This window comes from Phodopus roborovskii, unplaced genomic scaffold (genome assembly GCF_943737965.1).
Source record: "Phodopus roborovskii unplaced genomic scaffold, PHOROB, whole genome shotgun sequence".
NCBI lineage: Eukaryota > Metazoa > Chordata > Mammalia > Rodentia > Cricetidae > Phodopus > Phodopus roborovskii.
In genome coordinates, this window is record NW_026126418.1 from 66,332,777 (window position 1) to 66,359,669 (window position 26,893).

Consider the following 26,893-nt stretch of genomic DNA (forward strand, 5'->3'; position numbering starts at 1 on the left):
TTTAACTGATCATATCTCAGCTGTGAATTTTTCTACATCAAAAAGGTTCAAACACTGGGAGGGAGAGACAGGTGGATGGATGTCTGTGAGTTCAAAGCCAGCCTGGTCTACAAAGTGAGTTCCAGGACAGCCAGAGCAGTTATACAGAGAAACTCTGCCTTTAAAACACAAACAAGGATCAATGTTAGAAAGACCAGAAACTTTTACCAAGCAGGAAAAAGTAAAGTAGAGGAAGGGACAGAAATGAGCAGTTCCTATAGAGAGATTCCAGAGCAATAAATCTGGTAAAAATGTCCAAAGTTCGCAGAGAAGTACAAGTCACTATGAGACACAAAAGTCATACACAGCCCACGTGAAATGCTGTAGGGAGAGGTCACTGCCCACCTGCTGTAAGACCCTTGTTGCAGTTCTTTGCAGAACAAGCACAAAATATCTAAGGGATAACCACATAACCCAACTGTCTTGGGGCCACTGTGACGGGCAGGCCTAGACCTGCCTAAGAGAACTCAAAGCGCAGAACTCAAGAGAAAAAAAAAAAACAAGAAGCATCTCCCACCAGCAAGCCACAGGGCACAAAGTCAGGTGGCGAAGCCAGTTCTCTGACATTGAGGCCATCCCGTGCTATTTCTGTATACTTTAAAACCAACACATATGGTGTGAAAATTCTGACAGACAGGAAGGAACATAAATAGGTCCTGAGGGCAATGCCTCCTTCTCATCCACAGCATGCTCACTGAGCTGGGCATGGACGGTCCATCCTGGTGCTCTTCCCATTTCCTATCGTGGTGAAGGGATTGGATTTTCCTTCTGACTAATTAAGATGCCCTGTACCCAGACCATGGTGCCTCCACCCCAACCTCAGTCCAAAGAGTGAACCAGGCCAGGACCCAGAGAAAAAACCCTGCACATGGGCCAGGCCAAGGGCCAGCCCTCCATCTCTATCCCATGATGAGTACTCCCATGTAGCCCTGGCCTTGAAGGAACACAGACAGCCAATGTGAACAGGAAAGCGGAGGCCCTAGAAGGTCATCACTACCTAGGCTGAACACAGCCAGCAATCTGGAGCCAGATGAAAACACTCATCACAGACATCTGAATAGTTTAATTGCTTCTCCTCAATACAGGCCACTGGCAGGACTGTGCAGCCCAAGCAGGCTCTTCTCCTGTATGTCTATGTCTGAGAGTGTTCCTCTCCTGGGCTATGCTCTGCAGGTGGATGCCCTTCTCCTGTGCAGCCCCTACCTCCTTTCCACAAGCCAGAGCAGGTAAGGTCAAACACCATACTCTTGTTGCTGGTGTGACTCTGAAGCTCTCTTGAGAGGTCTTTCTAAGTACCCCACCCAAGGGCCTCTCCCTTCCCCAGACAGAAAAGACAGCAAAAGCTTTTCTACTGGAAAGGTGAGAAGACCCCAGCCGGTCCCACAAGGACCGAGCTGAATGGACCCTCCACTCAGTCTACCAGTTGAGGACCAACTGGAGGCTCCTTCCTGCCTTTCTGTGTGATGGTGACTGGCTGAGGCCCTTCCCAGCACTCGCACCAAGCCTGCCCACCCTTGTGTGGCAGAGCCCTGGCCCAGTGTGGCAGCTCCTCACTGAGCTGCTATTCCTAGTAGGGGTGGCTAGAGTCCTGTAAGGTCCACAATAGCTTTGATGAAAATAGCATCGTCCCGCACATAGGAATTCTTGGCCTCCATCTTGGACACAGGGCAGAAGAGGGGGCAGCCACTGGCGATATTCATGTCACTGAGAGGCCTCTGGAAGGAGGATGAGGTCACATCAGGCCTGAATGCGTCGATTACATGCTCCCGGTTGTTCTGGTCCAGCAACATCAATGTTACCTGAGAGGAGTCAATCCAGGAAGGGAACAATTTGTGCGTGCGAGTCACCCAAAAGCCCACATTAGTCCTATCCTACCTCTCCCACGGCAGTGTGCCTACATACGTTGGCCAGGGTATTTGGCTTTTCATCTGGGAACAACACATGTCCATGCTGGCACTGTACACTCATAGCATCTGGGAATTGAGGCTAAAGCCTGCTACTATACACCACATTCCTGGGTGCTGCTTCTTTCTAGTGTTCATCTACAGATATTTTCTTGGAGAGATCCTGAAGCTTGCCCTGGAAGCATTTTGCAACAAGAATGGAAGTCTGACTGTTAGCTATGGATTGATTAGCCAGGGTCTCTGGGCCTCCTAGTCTTCATCACCTGCTCCACTGGCTTCCAGGGGGAGAGCTGGGCCCCGAGTGAAGGGACCATCATCAGTCCAACCTGGTCTCTGGAGTTTCAGTTCCTTAATTAAGGAAAACCCTGGTTTTAAACAGTCACACCCTAACTTGGATAGTTACACAGAAGACTTTCAAACTCCTGTGAGTCATAAAGCCAGTCATATGTGTCACAACAAGCAATGAGAAATCCCTTGAACACCACAGCCCAAAATGCCTGGGTACAGACAATGACTTGAACAACCTGGCTACTTGGAAGCTGTACCCAACCTCACTCAGATTCCCCCAGGCTCCTGTGGCTGCCTTTTATACCTTCTGATTAAAAGGCCACCGCAAGAGGGCATCATTGGGGCCTTTCATCACCACGAAGAAGAGAGACAGATGAGTTCCCCGCCCGGTGCCGTCGCCATTCAAGTAGACTCGTAGACACATCTTGTAGCCATATCTGCTTGTGTAGAAGGCTAGAAGTATGGAAAGGGTCAGTGAGAACAGGGCAGGACGTAGCTCTTCCACCCACAGCCCACCCTCAGAGAGATGAAAACACAATCATTCAGCTTTTGGGAAATATCAGGGGAAGGTTTTCTTCTCAGAAGAAACCCTCCACCCCCAGACAATCTTGCCATGTAGCTCAGGACAGCCCCCAACCCCAAATCCTACCCTACTCTCTTCAGAAAAGTTATTAGTGTGTGTGGTAACAAGCACTACTATGGGAGGGACACGCAAGCCATGGCAAGTATACGGGAGCCAAAGGACAACTTTGTGGAGCCACTTTTCTTCGTGTTTTCTGAGACAGGGTCATTCTAGGCTGTTCTGGAATTCACTATACAGACCAGGCTGGCCTCAAACTCACAGATATCCACCTGCTTCTGCCTCAGAGAGGCAGGATTAGAGCTGTGTGTCACCACACCTGGCTCTCTCCTTCCACTTTTTTGTTTTGCTTTATTTTTGAAGACAGAGTTTCTCTGTGTAGTCCTGGATGTCCTGGGACCAACTCTGTTGACCAGGCTGTCCTCAAACTCACAGAAATCTGCTTGCTTCTATCTCCTGAATGTTGGGATTAAAGGCCTGTGCCACCAATGCCCAGCTTCTACTACTTTTTTTAAAAAGGAATTTCTATTTTATGTACATTGGTGTTTTGCCATTGGTGTCAGGTCCCTTGGAACTGGAGTTATAGACAGTTACATATGAGCTGCCATGTTGGTGCTGGGAACTGAACCCAAGTCATCTGGAAGAGCAGTCAGTGCTCTTAACCACTGAGCCATCTCTCCAGCCCTTCTCCTACTACTTTTAATGTGGACTCCAGAGACCAATCTCACAAATCCAGTGAGCCATCTTGCTGTATCTCCCTTAAAAGTTAGAATTAAGAATGATAATTTTATTAACCCCAAACAGACAATGTACAAAACTATGGTGTCAAAACACTAGTAGCTGAGGTCCTCAGCAGAGCTGTAAAGGCAGACCAGGCCACAGGATCCCCAAACCTGCCTCAGCAGAAGCATCTGAGAAGCAGAAACTTGGGTCAGCAGTCCTGTCCCTCAGCCCGTACAGTAGTGGTTCTCAACCTGTGGGGCGTGACCCCTTTGGGTTCACATATCAGATATCCTGCCATCAGGTATTTCCATTAGGATTCATAATAGTGGCAAAATTACAGTTATGAAATAGCAACAAAAATAACTTTATGGCTGGGGGTCAGCACAGCATGAGGAACTGTATTAAAGGGTCGCAACATTGGGAAGGTTGAGAACCAATGCTCTACAGGTAATAAACAGCAGAACATGGTGAAAGCCATATAAGAAAAGAATCAGACCTAAGAACAAACTTCCCAATACAAGTTCAAGTTCAGCCTGGGCTACACAATAAATCTGAGGCCACCTTGGCTATGGGCTATAGTGTGAAACCCTGCCTCAAAAAATAACAAAAGGCACACGATATAACAAAACATGTAAATAGTTGATTGTAAAGATTAATTTTGGTGTCAGGCTGATTGGGACAAGAAATACCTAGATGACTACATTATGAAGTAAACTGCTGAGCAAGAAGAAGATACTAATAAAGGAAAGATAAAGACAAAGGCCTGGGCCATCACATGGTCTGGGGGCACCTCCAGGGGAATTGTGAAACATCCAGAAAGGTAGGCACAGTGGCACTATACTACTCATCTGTAGGTGACAAGTGGCATACTCGATACATATCTAACCTGACAACCAACAGCTCCTTGTGCCTATAGATTCCCAACTGAATGGGGCATGTTGCCCGCTTTGCTTCTCAAGGAGATGCAGATACTCCAGGTGCCAGGTGAGTATGTGCCCCGCCCGAGCCAGAGAACCATTCTATAAGGATTCTGGAGAGGATGTGAAGACCACAGATGGCACCTGGGGAGAAGATAGCGGGTGTACGGCCAGCTACAGCTTCTTGGCGCTTTCTGGCGAAGTCTGAGATCTTCCAGATGAAGACTCCATCATAGGTGGATGCCTCCAACTCTGAGACCTTCTGCTCCAGGTCAGCCATGGCCAGGTCCTTGAGGCCAATGCTCCTCTCTAGTTGCTGCACCTGCAGAGCAGAGACCACTTAACCTTGACAGGAGGGCAGGGACCTGACTGCCATATTCTGTGTGCCCCGAGCTCCCATTTCCCACACTGCTAGCCTTAGGAAGTCTCTGGAGTCTTTTCTGTCCCCAGGAGCTACATCCTAAATGTGAGGTACATGTTCCAGTCCACTCAGAAGGCTCCGGGCCTACATGTACCCAGTTACTTCATAGCCTCAGCATATTGCATGACTGATGCTGTGGCCTCAGGCCAAAAAAGGTTTCTGTTGGTAGCCCATCAAACCCAAAGGTTGAATCTCCCAGAGCATGAGAATCAGAAAGCAAGAGGCCAAAGCCCAAGACATGGAGTGTAGGAGTTCTATGCCACCCAGGCTCCAAAGATCCAGAACTTACTGTTCCTGCTAGGCACAAACCTTGTTACTCAGGGCCTCAATCTTGTCCTGGTCTAGCCGGTGCTGCCGACTACACGCCTCTGCAGTCACTGCCACCCTCTCTACTTCCCGATTCAGGACGCAGACAATGTTCTCGAAGGTGGCTGTCTTCTGCTCCAAAGTGTGGCACTGCTGCAGCAGCTCCTTGGCCTGGTTCTGGCTTCCCTGGGAGGCCGTGGACTCCAGGAATGAGCTCAGCAGCAGGGCCAGGTGCTCCCGTAGTCTCTGCACTTCATGACCTTCAAGTTCCTCGTTCTCCACCTGTGGCACAGGACACTGTTTGCACAGAACCAGCCCAGGCAGCGCAGTGCCAAGGGCCACACTGTACTGAGGGACATGCTTCCCGCCATTATGGTCATGTTTTCTACCCTCCTCAAACTGTTAAGTCCCAAATAAATTCTTTGCCTTCGTCATAGTGCCTTTACATAGCAACTAAGACACAACTTAATATTTTCAAACTTGTGTAAAATATTTTAAGAAGTTAAATACACTTCAAAGTTACAGTAATGCCATTATACTGTATACTAATTAAGAAAAATAAAAAGGTGCAGTGGCAAATGCTTTTAATCCCAGCATTCAAAAGGCAGAGACAAGCAGATTTCTATGAGTACAAAGCCAGCCTGGCCTACATACTAAGTTTAAGATCAGCCTGGGCTACATAGTAAGAATCTGTTTCAAAAACAAAAATAAAACATCAAAAATCAAAAACCAAACCCAACCTAAAACAAAACCAGGACTGGCAAGATGGCTTAGCATGTAAAAGTACTGTCACCAAGCCTGATAACTGAAACTCAATCCCTGGAACCCATATGCTGAAGGACAAAACCAGCTTTGAAAGCTGTGCACTGGTTTCACATGGGTGCTATGGCGCTCTCTCTCTCGCTCTCTCTCTCTCTCTCCACACACACACACACACACACACACACACACGTAATAAAAACATTTACAAATAATAAAATAAACTAATTTAAAAAGATACACTCAAAACACAAATGAAAAGAAACCATGACATCTGTGTCCCCAGTTAGAGGGACAAGCAGGAGAAATGTCTGTATCTCATCACAGAGCAGGCAGTAGCTAGAAATAAGATGAACACAAAAAGGACATGCCATTTGCTCAGGGGCTTCCCCAGCAGGCGCCAGCAAGGCCACCACAATGCCAGAGCTTAACTGGAGCACCCTATGAACTGAAAAGGCCTAGGACTAAGGTGACAGCAGCTCTGTTTTGTGGTAGCTTCTGAAAGACCTTTTGCAGGGAACTCAGTTACTTTGAAAGGGAGGCAGCAACTATTCCCACCACTCATCAGACAAGGACAGAGATGCTCTGTCACAGACACTGTATCCTCAGCTTACCTCATCTTACACCCTTAATGCACACACCCTACAAGACCCTCTATGGACCACCACATAGTCATGAGTCACGGAGGGAAATGATGTCAAGGGGCTCCCCATGTACAGAGAAAGAGGGAGAATAAACAGGGAAACAGCTTGTGCAGGATGAAAATGAAAGGGAGGGCAGGTCTGCATGAGTAGAGAAGGGTTACATATGGACAGGGACCCGTGGAGTCTCCAGAAATACAACAAGGTAAAGGTTTGGGGTGGGAAAAAGTCAGCATCTTCAAGGACAGCCAGGTCAGTGACAAGGGCAGAGGCCAGAGGTCTTGGGGGAGAGGGATCATGAATGACAACTGCTAATCAAAACTTGGGGAGGCCACAGGAAGGCCAGATCAAGTCACATCTTGCTTTCTACTTTAACAGATCAGAGCTTCAAAATGGGCAGGAGGTGCCCAGCCAACAAAGGAAACCTATGTCCAGGCTGGAGATGATGAGGTGACAATACAGCATTTGAGGGACAGGATCCCTCTGCCACCACCAAGGATTTGTTAGCATGTACGTGAAATATGAGACAAGAGGATCTAGCAGACCACTAGGCACTGGGGCTTTAGCTAGACAACTGAGCAATCAACGTGCTTTTCTTTCCTGAGAGAGATGGGACGAGGGTGGAGAACAAGGGGATAGAAGGCCAAGATGTGGTTCTAAGGTAGTCACTAGATATCCTGGGAGGCTCGAGGTGTCAGAAGCACATATATTTGGGTGCTCTCAGATGTAGGTAGTGATAAAAGCCACCTAAGCCAGGACACCTGAGTGCACGAAGAAGAGATGCTGAGAGAGATAGCCAGGGGAGATACCAGCGAGCCTGAGGAAACTAAGAGGAGCCAGGGCTAGAGACCATTTTGTATAAGGGAAAGCCCCACCCAGGTCCTAAGTCCCTAATAGCAGATCCTTGGCTTACCATCTCAGAACAGCCGATGGAGTGGAATCTGCATGGAATCCGGCACTTGTTGCATGATCTAACATGGTCCTGAAACTGAAGGATAAGGAGGATAAAGTTACCAGGGTCACTGTCATTACTGAGGGTCTCCCTTCCCCCACCTGTCCCATTTTCTTAATGTACTGATTAAGTAAGAATTAACAAAAGAAACCACTGGATGCCCCCTATTGGCTTTCTCATTTTCATGCAAGATTAAGATTAGACAAACCATTTAGCACTGTCAATCACTGTGGGAAGCAGACATTTCAGGATTGCTGTGGAAGAGTCTAGCTCATGGCCTTGGGGGAGGTCCATGCCATACAAAAAGCAACCCAGCTGTCATTTCTGTCAGTATACAATATTGAAACCCCTGGGTTATTCAGGTAGAATACTCAGATTCACAGGAACAGAGCATAAGAGCAGGTCAGCCCCTTGCATTATGTAGGGACAGGATAGCACAAAGGACTACTGATAAACACATGAAACCTAAGGACACGCTCCATTGAACACAAACATTTCATATTCAACAAAGGCTGCATGTCTGGTAAGGGCAGGGAAAAGACCACCTCTTTGAGACCCAGTGTGAGGGTAAAGAGTCATTTTTCTTTCACCCACCACTCCAGGCAACAAATGTAGTCAGGTTTGCCCTGTGAAAAATCAACTTAAAACAAAGACTGGGGGAGGCTGAAGAGATGGCCCAGCAGTTGAGAGCACTGGCTGCTCTTCCAGAGGACCTGGGTTCAATTCCCAGCACCCACATGGTGATCCACAACTGTCTATAACTCCAGTTTCAGGAGATCTGAAGTCCTCACACAGACACACGTGCAGGTAAAACACCAATGCACATGAACTAGAAATAAATAAATCATTTAAAAATAATAACAAGTTGGGCATGGTAGTGTACAACTTTAATTCCAGCAGTCAGGAGGCAGAGGCAGGAGGATCTCTGTGAATTCTAGGCCAGTCTGGTCTACAAAGTGAGTTCCAGGACAGCCAGGGATACACACCAAAAACATTATTTGGGGTAACTAAATCTATGTCCTTGGGCCATGGTCATTTTTATTTAGCTAAAAAATAAACCACCTTTTATTATCTCTTATTATCTGGTGGTGAGAGACGTATGTTTTGGCAGCAAGGAAGCCTAGCTCAGTAGTAGAAAGCTTGCTTGGTAAGCATGAAGCCCGGAATTCCAACCCCAACACTACACACTCCTACTCCCAAAAAGGAACTTGCCCAACATAAACCATGATTGTGTGTGCACACCTATAATCCTAGCACTTGAGAGTTAGAGGCAGGAAGATCAGGAGTTCAAGGTCATCCTTGGCTACACATTAAGTGTAAGACCAGCCTGAGCTACGTGAAACCCTGGTATGGGTGGGGGTAGGGAAATGCTGGACAAGGTGAAATGTGCCCTTAGGGAAAATCCATGACTTTAAGCCAGCCTTGTCTACATAGCAAATTCTAGTCACCCAGGGCTATATAATGAGTCCCTCCCACAAAACAAATGAACAACAACAAAAAAATCAAAATGAATATTGGAGGATAAGCTACCAGGCCCAAGAGCATGCCAATCCTAGTAACAGCAAATAAACCTCACTTTGTTGCTATTCTTCTCTGGGCACCAGGTCATAAACTATCCCAAATGACAGACCTTCACCACTGACCACCAAAGATCTAGCACCCATGGTGTTCAGAAGATGGAAGGAATTGCTTTACCTTCTCCCGAGAGATCTTCTTCTTGCCACAGCCATAACAAGTTAAGGGAAACTTAGGGCAGACCTCGTAGTGTACCTTAAAGAAAAAAAACAGGAACATCAGATGAGGATGCCAACACCAGGACAGGACAATGAAGGAGGGGACACATGAAGTGCTCAAGACAGCAGCAAACACCTAGGATACTGATGTACTCAGGAGTCCTCAGACCCTCTCTGAAAGCTGTGTTTACTACTGAGTGAGATCCTGCAGGCACCCTTACAAATCCAGACTTTAGGACTTTCTTCTTCCTCCATAGCCTCCAGAGAACATGAGAAAGATGAAGAAAGGAGCATCACCATTTTGCAGCACCTGACTAGAACAAAGGGTCTATGTAGAGATGAAATGGCAGTGCAGGGCTTTCTTACAACTAGACTATACTGTCCTTACACGGCCCCAGAGCACAGCCAGATTACCTTGAAGAGAAACCTTGATATGCTACTCAAAATACCCAACATCCAGATGCTCTTGTTCGTTTGGCCCAATCATACACAGAGGAACACAGTGCCAACACCTGGGATGTGAAGAATAAATACAGTAGGCAACTGAGAAAGGGCCTGGAAAAAGAGATGCCAATGACCCTGACTCCAACAAATATAAGTGAAGGGTACCTTTTCACAGTGGGATGTGGACAAGCCAGAAAGTGGCACAGTAAATATTGTACTTAGGTGTGTATGTAATGTAATGGGGGGGGGGGAGGAAGGGGCAAATGAAAATCCTCTAGGCCATTGTGAACATGCCCTCAAAGGGGACACCGAGTCCTCAGTCCCTTCCTTTCACTCCCCTATCATGTACTCCAAAGCCAAGACAAACCTCTCTTTGGAAAGCAATTATCTCAGGCCCTTGTTAAAGCTATGGCAAGATGTTACTGATAACGCATCCTAAAGGACATGTAGTTAGAGTAGCTCAGGAACAGTTGCAGGGGTGACACACAGTTGGTGAATCACAATGCTGTTTTCTCTACCTGCTGGCTGCATTTCAATTTTTCTAAAATGAGACACATTTTTCTTGTTGTTTGGGGGGAGGTAAGCTCCTGAGTGCTGGGATTATGAGTCACCACACTCAGTTATAAACACTTGAAAATAGCCAGGCGGTGGTGACACACGCCTTTAAGCACAGTGCTTGGAAGGCAGAGGCAGGTAGATCTCTGAGTTCAAGGTCAGCCTGGTCTACAGAGTGAGTTCCAGGATGGCCAGGACTGCACAGAGAAACCCTGTTTCGAAAAACAATACAACACTTGAAGACTTTTTGGTCCTGCATGGTGGCATAAGTCATTAATCCCAGCACCTGAAAGGCAGAGCCAAGAGGATCTCTGTGAGCTTGAGGCCAGCCCGGTCTACAGAGCGAGTTCCAGTCCAGCCAAGGCTACAGATAAGAACCTGTCTCAAAATATACATTTATTTATTTCTAGATTTATTTTTTATGTACGAGTATTTTGCCTGGTAAACTATGTACTTGCCTGGTGCCCATGTAAGTCAGAAAAGGGCATTGGATCCCTTCGAACAGGTGTTATGAATTATTGTGAGCTATCATGTATCACGTGGATGCTGTGAACTGAACCCAGGTCCTCTAAAAGAGCAACAAGTACTCTTAACTATAACTACATACCAAAGCCGGATCCAAACCAAGAACCTTCTAACCTCCATGGCACCATGGAGACAAGTATGAAGAAGCTAAGCAAACTCCAATTATGGCAGGAAATTCTAGCTGAATGCCCATGTTGTACCCGACCAGCTCACCTCCAGGTCCGCATGGCTACAGGGTGCCTTGCAGTGCTGGCAGCTCAGGCTCCTTTTAGGGCATTCCTGCTCAGTGTGGTGCTCCTTCTCGCTGAGGCGGACCAGGCCTTTACATGCAGGACACTCAGTGAGCAGGAATGGGCATAGTCCTTCATGGCAGCTCTGGCAACAAAAGGAGGTAAATGAATATAGTACGCAGACCCTGCAGGTAGCCACAGCACTTGCAAGCTTGGTGTTCCATGTTATCCTGCCTACCTATCATGGAGACTGACTTCCTCAAGACCACTCACTGTGCAGACACAGGTCAGTGCTCTTCCCACTTTCGGAAACCAGGGATGCCGGCTCCTAGCTGTACTAGATAGAGCTGACATTGCACCTGGTCTCTGGGTAGATGGTACCCTAAGGACATTCTTCAACTGTACACCCATACCACCCACCTCCCCATGTCAGCTCCCAACTAAGTAAATAGGTTGTTCTAGTATAAAGACAACACACAGTGGGGCCGTGCTGCAGATCTTACCAGTTCTGACCTCATCACTGTTACCTTGGAGGTGGGAGGCAAAAGATGTACAAGGGAGACAAGGAGATCATGTGAAAGTAGCTGCATGGTTCCCAATACCTGGAGCTCTGGGCATGGCTGCCTAGCAAAGGCCTAACATACCTTATCAACAGCCAGACCAAGGTGTTAGGAGGCCAGTTTAGAACTGGCTGCTCTCAATGTACAGGAAGCACACTCAGTACTATGCAGCCTCCATTGTCCATCCATAGAACTCCCACCTTCCTAAACACTCAGTCTCCACTAATAGACACCTCAGCCCCTGGAACCTTTACCCTACTGTCCCCTGCTATAGACACCGAGAGGCTCTGAAGCAGAAGACACCAGAGGAAAACTGCCAGGAGAAGGTTAATAGGCAAGAGGTAAGTTCCTGAGGTTGGGAGAAAGTTCTGAGCAGTTCAGGAGGAAAGTTATTCTGAGAGGACAAGGGGGCGAGGGACCCTCATTCAAATCTGAGAAGGAAGTTGGATTCTGAACAAGTAAAGGCATGTTCATTCAGTTTAATGCTGGGCAACCCCCAAGACAGAACACACAGGGTCACAGATAACCATACTAATAATAGTCAAGACCAAGGAGCTCTCTGGCCCAGCACAAATGTGCTGCATGCTGAGTATGTGACGAGTTATTAAAACAAGCACAAAGAGGGGCCTCAAAGGAGCGAATATGCTGTAACAGTTTATTGAGTGTAAAAACTAAAGCACTAAGTTACTACAATTTAGCTAAAAGGCTACTTATGACTTGGGCCTGGGGAAATGGCTCAGTTGATAAAGTACTTGCACACAAACACAAAGACCGGAGTTTTGAACCCCAAACTCCACGGGGGAGGGGAGGGGAAGCCACACATAGCAGTGTATTCCTGTAATCCCAATGTTGGGAAAACAAAGGCAGGAGGGATCCCTGAAGTAAAATGGCTCAACTAACTGTTGAGCTCCAGGCCAATAAGAAATCCTCTTAGCGTTGGTGGCACATGCCTTTAATCCCAACACTTGGGAAGCAGAGGCAGATGGATTTATGTGAGTTTGAGGCCAGCCTGGTCTACAATAGCTAGTTCCAGGACAGCTTCCAAAGCCACAACGAAACCCTATCTCAAAAAAAGCAAAAACGGGGGCTGGAGAGATGGCTCAGAGGTTAAGAGCACTCACTGACTGCTCTTCCAAAGGTCCTGAGTTCAATCCCCAGCAACCACATGGTGGCTCACAACCATCTATCATGAGATCTGGTGCCCTCTTCCGGTGTGCAGGCAAATATACAGACAGAATAATGTGTATGTAATAAAAATAAGTAAATTAAACAAAACAAAAAAAGACAAAAAGGATTTATTAAAAAAAGAAACCCTCTCTCAATCAAGTAGGCAAGTAGGTGGCTTCTGAGGAACAACACCCAAGGCTGAACTCTGACTTCTGCATGTGCACACACAAGACAATACTCAAAGCTGTCCACCTGTGGTAGAAAGCCTAGAACACACACAGCCCTCAATTCAACCCTCTACACTGAAAACATAAAATAAGATAAATGACAAGGCAGCTTAGACTTCCTTTGATATAATCCACAAAGGGAAAGAGCTAGCTGACAGAAGTCTGGTAGGCACCTAGGGGCCTCAGCACTGACTTCGCTCTCAGCTCACCCCTAAAAGTTGCTGTATGTTTTTCTTGCCTTTTATTGAGATAGGATTTTTGGGGTTTTTTTGTTTTGTTTTGTTTTGTTTTTTGAGACAGGGTTTCTCTGTATAGCTTTGGAACCTGTCCTGGAACTTGCTCTGTAGACCAGGCTGGCCTCAAACACAGAGATCCTCCTGCCTCTGACTCCGAGTGCTGGGATTAAAAATCTTTATGTACATTGGTGTGTTGATGTCAGATTCCCTGGAACTGAGTTACAGAAAGGTGTGAGCTGCCATGTGGGTGCTGGGAATTGAATCCAAGTCCCGTGGAAGTCTAACTAATGCTCTTAACCACTGAGCTGTCTTTCCAGCCCCTGAGATAGGATACATTCTGACCATAAACTTTCTATGTAGCTGAGGGTGGCCTTGAACCCCTGATCCAAACAAATTTCAATATTAAAATTTTTCTCATGGGCTTGATATGGCCCAGTGGCAGAGTATGTGCTTTTTATGTTCATGGCCCTGGGTTCAAAGCCCTCCATTGCTGCTTCAAATTCCCAGCTGAGTTTGGGACCTGAGAGTGACCTGAGTTGGAGCTCACTGATTAGTCTAGGCTGGGAGTTACCTAATCCCAGGTACCCTCCGGTCTCTGCCTCTTCAACACTGAGATTACAGGAGTATGCTGCCATCCCTAACCTTTTTTAGATGAGTCCTGAGGGGCCCAGGGACTAAATGTGGTCTTTGGGTCCTGAGCTCAAAGGGTCACAGGCAGAAGATACACTTGTCCCAACACACTCAGGCAACAAGGACAAAGCTCTATTTCCCCAACAGCCCTAGCAGACACAATCCAAATACATCAGCATTTATTCAACCAGAATTCAAATTGAACATTTTAAGCAAATACAGTTGCCATAACTGATTTCTTTTAAAGATTTTGTTTGTTTTGTTGTTTTGGGGGGTAGGGTTTCTCTGTATAGTCTTGGCTGTCCTGGGACTCATTCTGTAGACCAGGCTGGTCTCAAACTCAGAGAACTACCTGCCTCTGCCTCCCAAGTGCTGGGCCACCTGGATGGGGGGAGTAGGACAGTTGGGGGGATGGGGGGAGTGGGTTATATAACCTTGGCTGGTTTGGAATTCACTATGCAGACCAGACTGGCCTCAAACTCATATACATGAGCCTGTTTCTGCCTCTCAAGTGCTGGGATTACACCATACCTGGCGCGCGCACACACACACACACACACACACACACACAAAATTTATTATACATACATACATACATACATGGTGTTTTGCCTATATCCAACTGTGTACCAAGTGTGCATAGTACTCAAGGAGGCCAGAAAAGGGCACTGGATCCTTGGAACTAAAGTTGTAGACTGTTATGAGCTATCATGTGGCTGCTGGGAATTGGACTCAGATCCTTTGCAAGAGCAGCCAGTCAGTACTCTTAAACACAGAGCAAACTCTCTAGCACCCTAACTGAATTTCTTAAGAGCACACAATGAAGGGGCTAGAGAGATGACTCCACAGTTAGGAGCACTTGCTGCTCTTGCAGAGGACTCAGGTTCAATCCCCCATAACACACAGGAGGGCTCACAACCAACCTTAACTCCAGTTCTAGGGGATCCAGTGTTGTCTTCTGGTTCCTCTTTGGGCACGAGGCACACACATGCAGATAAAGCACATAAAATAAAAAGATTTTAAAAAAAGAACACACAATGAGGTTATGGACACTGGCAGACCTGTCTCCCAGTGCCTGATGCTCCCTAGTATTTGCAGTCCTGACTGGTCTGGAACTCACTACGTAGAGACCAGAATTGCCCTGAACTCACAGAGATCTGTCTTTTGTCTTCACCAGTGTGAGAATACAGGTATGCAGCACCATGCCTTGCCTTTGAGAAAGTAGATTTTCACAGGGCTTTCAAATACATCTTCAGAAGGAAGGCATCATCATAAAGGAAAAACAAAGCTAAAAGCTAAGCAGGATTTTTCTCCAACTTTCCAAACATTTTAAATTCAAACCATTAAAAAAAATTGTTTTAGTCACAGTCTTAGTTTTCAGTGAAAATCAAGAAATAAACAGATGTGTGACAGGCAGGAGAGACAGGATTATCTGCAAAGGTAGTAATGACTACACACAGAGTATATCATTTCTATCCTGGCCTGTGACATTTGTCACCAGGGAGGTTTTTATCAATAAAATCAGTTAAGGCAGAGCTGTGCCTGCCCTCCCACGTGACCAAACCCAACTCATCTCAGGGACTTTCCAGAGCTCTCAAAGGGTGAAGCCAGGGACTTTCCAGCCTGCATGCCTGCAAAGCCACATGGCACCAAGCCCATAGCCTGGCTGCAGTCCCTGGCCATCAGTAGAGGCCCACACAGTCACTGACCTCTAGCATCATAGACCTAGAGGCAACAGAAATCCCAGAGGAATCTGGAGCCTAACAGGGCTGGGAACTACTTTTCCACCTGCCCCAGTGATTGCTCAGACACCTTTAAGAGCAAAAGGCCGTATAGTCCCCCGTTCCCTACACCTACACTTTCCTGCATCCACCCTATTTCCCTAGGGGCCATCTCTTTCCGAGACAGCACTAGACATTTCACTTTAAGAATATACTGGGACTATGGCTCCTGATCAGGCCCTGCCAGCATGCTAGAAAAGACTAGTTTCTTGTTCATCCATGTGAAGCCCAAACTGCCTAACTAGCAAGATGAAAGCCAAATCCCAGATCACAAGGTGTAATCAGTCAACAGGAAGGATACAGAGCGAGCATATCCAGACACACATGGTGGAGCACAGGAGAGACAAGGTCTCACTAAGCAGCCCAAGTTACCCCTGAACTCATGATCCCTCTGTCTCAACCTCCCAAGAACTGGGAGGTCTACCTGAGACAAAACATTTTGGAAGGTTGTTGACTGAGCCAACAAAGAGGAATGAGTTAACTTGGAGGACCAGAGTAGCCTATCTAACCATCTGGCCTCTGTGAGGCAGGTTTAACTGAAGATGCTTAAAGATGATATGAGGCTCACACGAATGTTCCCACTCCATTGGCAACATTTGTATACCACCTCTGCTACTGGCCTTTTAGATGTCTTTCCACGACCACATAACAAATACACACATTACTTGAACAATTTCCAGTGTCAACACAAATTACAAGAGAACCCTTATGAACTAGCCATGATAGTACATGCCTTTAATCTCAGTACTCAAGAGTACTCAGATCTCTGAGAATTCCAGGACAACCAGATAGAGACCCTGCCTCAAAAACAAACAAACAAACAAAACAAACAAAAGACAGAAAACAAATAACAAAACAGGAAACCCTTGTGGGTATGATATACAACACAGAATCCAGCTGACCTTAAAAGCTGCAGTTTCCAACAAAGAATTGGATATCTGTAACCTATGTTAATGAGATGCACCAAAGCCAACATGGCTCTAGCTCCTTATCTAAGGCACTTCCAATTCTACTACAGCTCTGGGGTAGAGTAGGAAACAGAGACATGGAAAGAAGTGACAAGCTCTTTGGTATAGACCTATGCTTCACTATTTGGGTTTCAGAAGGGTAGTCTTTAAAAAATAAATAAATAAGTAAAATTAAAGAGACAACACAAAACAAAAACAAAGGTTTTTCTAAGTAGGCCAGGCTAATTTTGGATTCTCCTGCCTCCGCTTCCAAAGGGTTACAGGCATGTGGTGCCACACTCACACCAAGGAACACTTTCTAAGGAGCATGCTTTCTTCACATATATTAGTCAGGACAGTCCCAGCAAGAGTAAAGAACAGCTCCCACGAGAACTATTTTGTAGGGGCTAGAAAAATGGCTCAAAGGTTAAGAGCATTGACTGCTGTTCCAGAGGTCCCAGCTTCAATTCCCAACACAACTGTCTGTAACTCCAGTTACAGGGGTCTAACACTCTCACACAGACATACATGCAATAAAAACACAAATGCATATAAAATAAAAACAAATTATTTTTAAAAATGCTTTGTGGAGCAGAACTCCCCAAAGCCCATTGCTAGAAATTCAGCCACCAGGCCAGAACAGAAATGTCTCTCTACCTCGTACTCTTTCAAGGTTCCCTTCCAGGTGCATCCATCGTTGGGACAGACAGCTGGCAGGCTCTCCACCTCCCTGCGGGCAGCATTATCTGGGAAGGCCTGGAACAGGAACATCCTTGGGTTACACCTTTTCCCAACACCCTACTGCCTATGAAGCAACATCTAGATCTAGACCCTACCCAAAACAACCTGCTCCACCCTCCTGGGCCAGCACATGGAGCAGAAGATAACTAATGACCAGCTAAGCCATACCTCTCAACCTTTCCACCCCTAACCAGTCATGGGAGGCCACTTCTAGCGCCCAACTTCTCATTCTGCTACCAATGTTACCAAACAAAATTTCTAAATATTTTCTGTTCATTTAGACGTGTTTAGCTCAATACAGTGTACTTACCGAACTACTCTCTAAAATAGAAATGCCTTCTTCATACAGGCCTTCATGGACACAGGCAGCACAATTCTGAGGCCCAGAGCTAGTGGGAACAGAGGAAAGAGAAAATTCCACTGCAAAACTTGCTGTAGAGATTAATTGAGCACTGTCTGCTCAGCCCATAATCCAGTTCCACACTGCTCATTCTTAGTTTCTTTCATCTTTGACCCTACGAATGTCAACTGCACAATATTTGAAAAATTCACAAATGAGAAGATTCAAATGTGGAAAGGGGGAACTGGGCTTGAACTTGCAAAGTCAACTCATTTCCTCCTTTTGTCTTTTTGAATCTGTGATGTCAGGGATTAAGGTAAGACTTCCTGAATGCCAGGTAAGTGCTTTATCACCAAGCCTCAACTCTAGCCCTGAGTCCTTTACTTGTGAACAAGGCATTGGCTCTCTGATAACCCTGACACTCCAAAACACATGGCAGACAACGTGGGAGTGTTTATCTTCTCCACATGCACTGCCGCTGCCCTTTCATACCATTACACAGCGACACGTCAGCCACCCACCCACATGACATTCAACCTATCTACCCAGAGCACACTAAGGGAGCTATACTCTTCACACTAAACTTTCTGGTGCCTGGGAAACCAACAATGATGTGTTACACTTAATCTCACATGTCCAAAAATAATATTCTAATATGTAACCTAAGTTTTCACCTGTGTGTGTGTGTGTGTGCGCGCATGTACACTCAAGTGTAAATATAGGGGTGTGTGTACGATTGTGCACTCAAGTGTGAATACAGGTGTGTGTGTGTGTGTGTGTGTGTGTGTGTGTGTGTGTGTAAGCCAGAGGTCAAAAATCTCAAGTATTCCTCCTCAGGTGCCATCTACCTTTTTTCAGATAGAACTGTCACCAGGACCTAGAGCATGAAGATTAAGTTAGGCTAAACAATGAGCCCCAAGAATACTCTTATCCAAAGCTACACAGAGAAACCCTGCCTTGAAAAACCAAAAAAAAAAAAAAAAAATCCTATCTCCTATCTCTGTCTATGATGTAATTACAAATATACATTATCAAGCCCAAATTTTTACACAGGTGGAGGGGATCAAACCAGTCATGATTGCATAGCAAGCTCATTACCATCTATCTACCTAGCCCCATTGTTTGGGTTTTTAATTACTTTTTAAAATTTATTTTGTGTGTAAACATGTTCCAAGGTGTGCAGGTAGAGGTCAGAAGACAACCTGTGGGAGTTAGTTCCTTCCTGTCACCATGTGTGGATTATGGGCTCAAACCCAGGTCATCAGGCTTGGCAACAAGTGCCTTTACCCACTGAGCCATCTCTCTGACTTCTGTTATTTTTGAAATAGATCGAGGTTGGTTTTGAACTTGCTATGTAGTCAAGGATGACTTTGACTTCTAGCTTCTACCTACCAAGAGTTGGGAAAGAGAATCTACACTATCATACCTTGCCATGATCAATTCTGAATTTTTTTTTTTTTTTTAAGACAAAGTAGTCCTAGGACTCACTCTGTAGACTAGGCTGGCCTTGAACTCACAGAGATCCTCATCCTCCTGCTTCTGCCTCCTAAGTGCTGGGATTAAAGGACTGTTTCACCATACTCAGGTATAATCAATGTTTTTAAACGGTAAATTTTACGTTCTTGGTTTTGGCTAAGCCTCCAGAATCCAAGCAGAATTTGTACTGGCAACCACTATACTAGACAGTGCAATCTAACATCAGAGCCGCCCACTTGCCCTTGCCCACCTGGGCAGCATGCCATGCACACCTGAGGATGCTGGTCAGGCAGAAGGAGCAGTAGCGGTGACCACACTGGGCCTGGAAGGGCCTCCGTAGGATGTTTCTGCAAGCTGAACACAGGTACTTGGCTTCTAACTTGGTCCCCAGGAGGGTCTTGGAGAAGCCAGGCTGCAGCAGGTCTAGGGAGCCAGGGGGAGTCACACTGGCTGCAGCCATGTGAGTTATAACCCCCACACACCACAAAGCCCTAAAGAAAAACACAGATCATATCACACCTCAATTCAGAATAATCCTCTAGACCAGCGGTTCTCGGCTTTCCTAATGCTTCCGTCCTTTAATAACAGTCCCTCATGTTGTGGTGACCCCCCAATCATAAAATTATTTTTGCTACTACTTCATAATTGTAATTTTGTTACTGTTATGAATTGTAAATATTTTTTCTGATGGTTTTAAGCAATCTTTATGAGTCATTCTACCCTCAAAGGGGTCACAACCCACAAGTTGAGAACCACCACTCTAGAAGGAAAAGCAAAGTGATGGAGTCTACCAGAGGCACATGGTGAGGTGCCTGGGTCACTACACTGATTTTGAAAGAGGATCTAAGAAACAAGATTTTAGAGTTCTGGGAAGCCTTGAATATAAGCCAAACAGATCTCGTGCTACAAATGTGGGACAAGATGTCAATAAGAATGACAGCAACCTAGTGGGACCCACAATAACTATCCAATTCATGAGCTTCCTACCTTCTGGCATCAAATAGGTCCTGGCTGGAGCTCTTTCTACTGAAGCTAATAGTCAGCATCTTCTGTCCTACACCCATGGTCCTTACAATAAGCATGTTTCAAGATGGTGGATGGCTTCTGAAGCATACCAAAGGCTAGCAGGACAGAAAATGTCTATCTGCCAGTTCCTTAAGTCCTAAACTGCATCCCGGAGGTGGCCACACCCAGGCATGAGACACAACCAGTATGCCATTTGTTACTGTGCTCCACACACTGCAGTGAGCCCACAGCCTGCAGAGCCCCTCTTCATGGCAGTCTACATCTGACACTTGTCATCCTCGCCAAGATGCCTTTCCTCAGAATCAACTAGAACCTGCTTTTTTTTTTCCCTCCTCTGAACATCACCAGCGCCACACCAGAAGAACCACCTGTCTGCACCATCCTGTTTTCCTTTTCTATCAACCCCAGGCTCCTCCTTTATCCTCCATCACAGAAGCCTCCACTGGGTTCCCTCTACACTCCCAGAGTAACTACACAGCAGTTAGGCTCTCCTCTTCCTCATTGTCTCAGGTAGCACTCTGGGAGCCCTCACACTCGGGAGCCCAGGAAGAGAGGCCTCCTCAGGCTGAGGCAGGGGTGGAGAGGCCTGGACTACCTGAAGTGGACGACATGTCTTCCAATGGCCTCTCATACCTGTAGTACACCATTTCCCAGTGACAACCTCCTTGCCACATTTCTATCTCCAAAGTCGTCTAAAGGCTGGGGGCAGTTACTAACCATACTTTCTGCCAAAAAGGGATCCTCAGAGCCTGTGAGAAGGGTGTGGGAAGGGCTCTTACTCAGAAAAGCAGGCTAATACCAATGAGGGCAAAGAGGTCTGGGGTACAGAGTAGGAGGATACGGGCATGGACCTCCCAGGGCCTTAGCTGCCAAGAAGGGGTTCAGCTTCAGAAGCCAAGCTTAAGGAAGAAGTGAGTTGTGTGCCCTGGGATAACACATTAGTAGTTATGTAGTGTCTGAGGTGTGTTGAAGGCAGGGAGGGCATAAGCAGCAGAGAACAGAGTGTCCTTAGAGTCCTCTCCTCCCAGCAAAACCCCTGTTATGTTTCATTTAATTAACAAATCGCCCCTCAGAACCATTCCTACATTTAAATTCCAGAACAATTCCGGCTCCAGTACAATGGCAGCATTGGCTGCCTCAGGCCTGGGCAACTGCTGGACAGGGCCTTGCTGCCTCCTTTAAACCTTGCTGGCCCCACTGACTTGCCTGCCTTGCTGTCTTGGTGTCCCTCGAAGTCTTGGGACACTCACATCTTGGCATGAACAAGATGCCATCCACCAGCACTGGTGAAGGTTACAGGGAGTGAGAAAAACAGAGTGTGGGTCTAGTGCCACAGCATGAGTCACTTGGTTCTAGGTCTACTGGCCTGAAAAATGAGTGACTGCCCAGGCTACCAAGGTCTAGTCTTCTCTGCCCGATGCCCTCAGGGCTACCTGCTGCTCACCGGGGACTCATCAAGCCCATAGGTTCTGAGTTCACTCCTTGCCCAATCCTTGTCAATCCTTTCAACTCTGCCTCCTCTGATGGACACCCTGCCCTCTGTCCTTCACACCTATACCAAACACCATCACCCACAGTGTCAAGCCATACTCAGAAGAAAGACAATTGTACAACCCCTACATTGACTATGCTCTGATCTCCAATGCTTTCCATTACTCCCAAACACTCTAGCCCTAAACACAATGTCATTTACCTCCCCTGGTAATCAGGTGCTCAGAGTCCCAAGAGATCATGGAAAGACCCAGGGACCACCAGGACATGCCTGTTTCATGTTTCAAAGCAACATTCATTATAAAGATGACCGTCGCTTACAAGCGCAGCTTACTATCCTTTCAAATGCACCTTGATTCTGATTACACATAATAAAACAATCCCATGCCATTCACAATGCACCAACAGCTGTCACCTGCCACTTTCTTCTATTCAACAAATGTTTTTCAGATGCCAGGCACCAGCATGACTGGTTTCTGTGAACCAACCCTTAGCTGAGGGTATTGAGTCCTGAAGCAAGAGTCCTACTAAGACAAAGCCCAATAGCATACAGAGCTTCCATTAAACTCCTCTGTACTGTCTGTATGTCTGTCTGTATGTATGTATGTCTGTCTGTATTGTATGTCTCAAAGAGGAAAGAAATTTCATCCGTACACCTAGAAAGAGATAACTTAATAGTGAGCCCAAGCAGAAAGCACTTTAACTCACATGCCACCCATACCCCACACCCGTTCACCTCTGGGAACTAAGCACCACAACAACCCCACAGTGACCCCACACACTCATGGGATATCCTTTACAAAATGGGAACATCAATGTCTAAGGCTACAACTCCAGAAGGGGACCTGGCGGGGCAGAGATGAGAGCTCCTACACAGAGCACAAGGCTGCTGGGTGTCCCTACTTGCAGGACATGGTTCACACATGCCCATATTCACTCAATTCTTCTGCACAGACAATTTAATGACTCCTCCATCGAAGTTCACAGAGCATGTTTAATCTACATCTACTCTAAACATCCAACAGGGAGGACAGCCCTGGGCAGGAAGGCAAACCCTTTCTGAGACAGATGTATCTCTTTGCATCACGTGTGCATCTGCTCTGTGGGAGGAAATTCACTAAAGCCTTAGCAACTCAGTAAGACAGCATGTCAAAAACAAACAAAACCCCAGCTGGCACAAAACACCAGAAAGACATGAATGTAGGACAGGTTTTATAGGGAGTACTGCCTGAGCCATATGTGGAGCACCAGTAATCGGAAGGCATTTAAAGTATAAACAAATTGTTAAAGAACAAATTAATGGAATTAACAAAGTGTAGGGCTGGAGATATGGCTCAGTGGGTTAGGGGCACCTGCTGCTCTTCCAGAGGTCCAGAGTTTGGTTCCCAGGACCCACAATGGTAATTAACCCACCTGTAACTGCAGTTTCAGGGATCCAATGCCCTCATCTGGCTTCTGCAGACACTGTACACATGTGATGCACAGACACCATGCAGATAAACACTAATGCACATAAGATAAAAATTTAGTATCTAACTAAAAATTGGAGGGGGTGGGGGTTGAGACATGGTTTCTCTGTGTAGCCTTGGCTGTCCTGGAACTCAACTCTATGCCAGGCTGACCTCAAACTCACAAAGATCAGCCTGTTGCTGCCTCCCCAGTGCTGGGATTAAAGGTGTGCACCACAACTACCTAGCTAAGTAAAAAATGTTTTAATTTAAACAAGGCCACAGCACACAGCAGGGCTTCACCCTTCCCTCTACCCATCTCCCAGATGTGCTCCTCAGCAACCTCTTCCCCTGCTCCAGTCTCACATGCCTGGCAAAGACACATTTAGATCTGTCAGGACCTCAACAGTCAAACATAACAAACAGAAAGCTCCAGCTCTGACTGCAGAGCTTCCCTGCTGCCTCTCGGACCTCCTGGGAGCCAGAGGGATCTTTATCACAACATGAAGACTGGACCTCTACTCAGCTCAGAACCTCAGTAGCTTCCCAGCTCTGGTCATGAAAGTGAAAGCTACCCCAACTCCACCTGTCTTCCCTACCCATCTCCCACCAGGTCTGAACCATGCCCATCCTGCTAATGCCTTATTCCCAGGAACTGGCTGTCAGAAGGAAGACAGAGTTAGAAAGAGGAAGGAGGGGTGCCAGCTTCTATACCTCTCCCCTCCTGGCTGCTACTGGGGCAGTAGCCCTCCACTGATGGCTACAGCCACATCACTAACTAGAGAGCCAGCTCAGCTAGCTCTGGCACACAACACAAAATCCCTTTCTGTGACAACTGGCCCAGCCTGTCACAAACTCACTTCTTCCTCCAACCCATGCCCTCTGCTCTAAACAGAGCACCCCAACTCTGGGTCATGTGCCAGCTGTCCAAATCCCAAATCCTTGATTTTCTTGTGTTTAAGTTTCCAGTTCCCATCCACCTAAATTATAATCTGCCCCAAATACCAACTACACTGCCCACTTGGGCTCCAGATCCTAGGTACAGACAGCATCCATTTCAGCTCCTCCTTTATGGATAGGAGCTCGGTAAGCACAGTACATTGATGTGATGGATGCCCTGTGTGGCACCCAGATGGCATCTCTACCATCTACCTCTGTAAAGGAGGCAGGGCCAGTAACAGGGAGGAACATGGCCTACATAAGCATTGAAGCTGCACACCTCATCTTTGGCATAATCCGTAGGACCTACAGGCAATTTTTTTCCTGGATTTTTTTTCTTCTCCAGGTTATCTTGTCCATGCCTGTACAAACTCACAGCTTCCCATGGCATCCACCTGCCAATCCATACTCACAATTTATGTAACAACCACATGGGAAGTGGGGGCTTGGGATCCCACTGTCAAGAAGGAAACCCCAAACCAACTCCCAAAATAGTAGTGAGATGACAGGCAGGAAGCACTTCTTGGAAGAAGGCTTTTTCCACACTGACTGCTCTGACGGAAAGCACCCAGGTGCTGCAGCCCAGGAGCCAGTCAGACTGGATGTGCATGCACACCACCCTCGCTGCAGTCACTGCATAGACCTTTCCAGGCTTCCATCAAGTGTGTAGAGTACTGAGAACCAAGTCCTGCTCCACGACAGCCTGTGCTGTCTGTCCAGGCACAGGGGTACTAGGGAATCCCAGGAAAAGAAGCAGCAAATACATGAACACCTCACAGGCTAGCCCTGCAGTTCAGATCAGGGAGACACTACAGCTGCTTCCAGCTGTGCACATGAGGCTTGATAAAGAACTACCCTTGAGCCCGGTGGTGGTGGTGAACACCTTTAATTCCAGCCCTTGGGAGACAGAGGCAGGAGGAGCTCTGTGAGTTTGAGGTCACCCTGGTTCCAGGACAGCCAGGGTTACACAAACATTTAGAAACAATGTTTATAAATGCCGTGATATGCAAAGTATGCAGCAATAAAGCTAATGTTTAAAAGACTAAAACACCAGTTTGGAATGGGTTGGGGCCTCCACTCAGTAACTTTGGATCACTAAATACCACCTTTCTCAGTCACACGGGCATGGGGCACTGTGGCAAGGCCAAGTGTGACGTCTCTGGACTGGTAGCCAGGAACAAAGGACTTCCAGCTAGTGAATTGTATGCAAGACCTTTGCACTGTGTCCAAGGGGGTAAAAGTTTCGAGTCCCCCAACTCTGTGCTTCTCCGACCTAAGGCCTGCTGGGAGTATGCCTTTGGGTTCTAATCAATCTCATGTCCTCACGACCTACTTGGGGCTTCATGACCATCATGAAGAGTATCCACCAGGTCCAACCTCCACTAAACAGGCTTCAAAAGAGCCCTAGGATCAGACCCCACACCCTGACACTTTACTCATCCCATCAAGAGTTTCCAGAGGGGGACTGGCTCAGTCGTTAAGAGTATTGACTACTCTTCCAGGGGACCTGGGTTCAATTCCCAGCATCCACATGGCAGCTCACAACTTTCTGTAACTCCTGTTCCAGGTCTGGGGGGGGAAAAAAAAAAGCTTCCTGAGGAAACAAGGAAACAGAAGTTCTAAGGGGCTGAGGGAAGGTGAGATAGATGTTAAAGTATAAAGGACAACAGGGAAAGTAAGCCACCAAGGGGCCTGAGAGAGGGGGTGTCGGTGGGTGGTGGAGGCGGGAGTCAGACGCTGGAGTAGTAGGAGTGTCACACCTAATTTGACTCCACAGGTCGAAGTGGGTGGGGGAGGTGGGCTGGAAAAGTGTCCAGGGAGACCAGGTGTTCCTACAAGAGCAGCCACCCTCCAGCCAGCAAGGCACAGGTGGGGATCGTGGGCCCCACAGCAGGGACCCCGGACCGAGATCCGGGGAATGGACCATAGTGACCCCGAGCCACCGAGCCTAGGGCCGCGCAACCTCCTCGCACCGCTGCCGACGTCGCGAACTTTTCCGGGCCCCCTCCCGCCGACTTTCAGTTTCCGTCTCCGTAAAATCCGCCCCCCCCCCCGCCCCACGGCGGTGGCCCGGCATCCGACCCCCCACCGCCACTCCCACCCCACCCCGCGCCTGACCCCGGCCCCACCGGCCGTGAGAGCCGACCCCCACTCAGAACCGCGCCGCCTCACCCAACGGTCTCCGCGCGCCCGGAACTCAGCGCCCGCCGGGAACCACCCACACTGCCGCGGCCCGCCCCGCTTGACGGACAGCCGCACGAGCCTACCAGGAGCGAGCAGGGAGAAGCAGCAGGCGTCGATTTGTCAAATAGGCCTGCCCTCTGACGGACAGGAAAAAGAACCTACCAGGAGCGAGCAGGGAGCCGCAGCGAGCGACGATTGGCCGGTGCCTCGCGGCGTGATACTAAACTTGTTTCCCGGCTTCCCAGCAAAGTCGTGAGCTGCCCTTGGGTTGGCTTAAACCCTCCTGGGACATTCGCGCTTCTACAACATGCCTTGTGCTCTGGAGGTCACTTGCCACCAAACCTGATGACCCGAGTTCTTCCACATCATGGAAGGAGAACAGATGTTTGTGTATTATTTAATCACACACACATATATGTATACATAACACCACACACATATATGTATACACACAGAATAATTAGATTTCACCCATCTTCTGCACCAGGTGTGTCCAACCTGCAGCGTGTATCCAAGGATGACCATAAATGCATCCCAACACTTGTAGATGTTATATCACAATGTCAAAAGGATGAACACCTCTGCACTATACTCTCTGAGTCTCATCTGAATTCATTCTGTGTCTGACTTTGAGAGATAATTCTGCCTTTCTCTTTGGCTATTAGACTCTTGAAATAATGTTC

General features: G+C 47.2%; 1 protein-coding gene across 2 annotated transcripts; it reads right to left on the reverse strand.

Annotated features, from left to right (window-relative positions):
* Positions 1-1,087: 1,087 nt before the first annotated feature.
* Traf2 (TNF receptor associated factor 2) lies at positions 1,088-26,268 on the reverse strand. 2 transcript variants are annotated; one of them, XM_051184845.1, is made up of 11 exons: positions 26,199-26,268; positions 19,395-19,613; positions 17,617-17,695; positions 17,223-17,321; positions 11,001-11,162; positions 9,226-9,300; positions 7,492-7,566; positions 5,182-5,460; positions 4,596-4,773; positions 2,536-2,684; positions 1,088-1,838 (listed from the first exon to the last, which is right to left on the reverse strand). In XM_051184845.1, exons 2-11 carry the CDS (start codon positions 19,580-19,582, stop codon positions 1,620-1,622), a joined length of 1,503 nt encoding a protein of 500 aa, XP_051040802.1. In that variant the 5' UTR covers positions 19,583-19,613; positions 26,199-26,268; the 3' UTR covers positions 1,088-1,619. The 2 variants fall into 2 exon arrangements, with proteins under 2 accessions (XP_051040802.1, XP_051040801.1); XM_051184844.1 differs by lacking the exon at positions 26,199-26,268 and adding an exon at positions 25,787-25,968.
* Positions 26,269-26,893: the final 625 nt, after the last annotated feature.